Consider the following 1,291-nt stretch of genomic DNA (forward strand, 5'->3'; position numbering starts at 1 on the left):
AGAGTGGTCTTATCTTAGATTTGCTACTGAGTCCACAAAAGGGGCGTACCAACTTGCGAACAACTATTAACTCTCAACACAAAGCTCTTGTTAAAATGAATGTGTCAACGTAGTTGAGCACGAGTGAATATGATCATGTTATGGACTATAACTTATAGTGTGGTGTGAAGCATCGATATACATAGTCACGAGAGAGCTCGCGGAATTCAAGGGATAGTGGTGCAGATGCAGGGCACATCACTAGCATAACAGACAGAAGGATTCAACCAGTATTTGCAATACGATCCAGGACGGATAGCTCGACAACCAGCGTCGCAATCAACTGCAAATACCGTGCTAGTTGTAGTTGTAGAAGTCACTGTAATAACATCACCCGTCCTCGTGCTCACTGTGGTCGAACTCCCTCCCCCGCGACCGTCATCATCCGTTGTCGTGATAGTCGATTCCTCACGAAGGATCTTGATAAGAGACGGCCTCAACGACATGCCAAAGTTGACGGAAAGCATACCACCGAAGACACAGAAGCCCCCACATCCACCAATGCCAATACCACCACCCTCAAAGCCGAGAAGAACATTAGAGACCCTTCGAGGAGTTGAATCTGTAGCGGTGACAACCACACCGTTCTCGTTGGCCATCATGATCGACATCCAGCCTTCGTTATCTTGAGGGTTGAGAACGCCACCTAGAGGATCGATCCACGAAGTCTCATCGGCGGATAGGGTTGCGCACTTGAGGACGTAAGAGTCGCCAGCTAACTTCCACAGAAGATATCGTAAGCCATTAGGACCGACCGTACTATCACCACCGCAGTCAACCAGGGAGACGTCAAGGAAGATGGGCTCACTCGGAGAAGCGACAGCAGTAAGCTCTGTGACGCCCGCGGGGAAATCGAAATCCACCATTGCCTCGCCATCATTGAGCACGGCTCGTTTTGATGCCAGTGGCAGGCCGTTCTCGAATACCTCGACAGTGACAATCAACCCGGTCTCCTTGTTGTTGATGACGCCGCTAGAGTCAAGAGCAACGACACGGAGTATCCTGTTACCACCAGCAGTTGAAACCACAGGCTCAATACCGGTCAGTATGAGATCAAGCGACTGACTACCTTTGACCGTTCGATCAAACTTGCCCTGAGAGCTGTTGCTATACTTCAATTCCAGCTTGACGATGTCCTGCCAGTCAGCGCCAGGGCTATCGTCTCGGTACCAAGTTCCTCCACCACAACCGCAACAACTGACATTCGCTGGCGTAGTTGTAGCAACAGTCATAAAGTCACCCCATAGAGCAT

The 1,291-nt window shown here is 50.0% G+C and overlaps 1 protein-coding gene across 1 annotated transcript; it reads right to left on the reverse strand.

Annotated features, from left to right (window-relative positions):
- Window positions 1-116: 116 nt before the first annotated feature.
- On the reverse strand, window positions 117-1,271 carry Pmar_PMAR001950 (hypothetical protein; the record flags this gene model as incomplete). The annotated part of the gene is made up of 1 exon (XM_002776161.1): window positions 117-1,271. The coding sequence occupies one exon, from the start codon at window positions 1,269-1,271 to the stop codon at window positions 207-209; it is 1,065 nt and encodes a 354-aa protein (XP_002776207.1). The 3' UTR covers window positions 117-206.
- Window positions 1,272-1,291: the final 20 nt, after the last annotated feature.

This window comes from Perkinsus marinus (assembly GCF_000006405.1).
Source record: "Perkinsus marinus ATCC 50983 genomic scaffold scf_1104296954164, whole genome shotgun sequence".
NCBI lineage: Eukaryota > Perkinsozoa > Perkinsida > Perkinsidae > Perkinsus > Perkinsus marinus.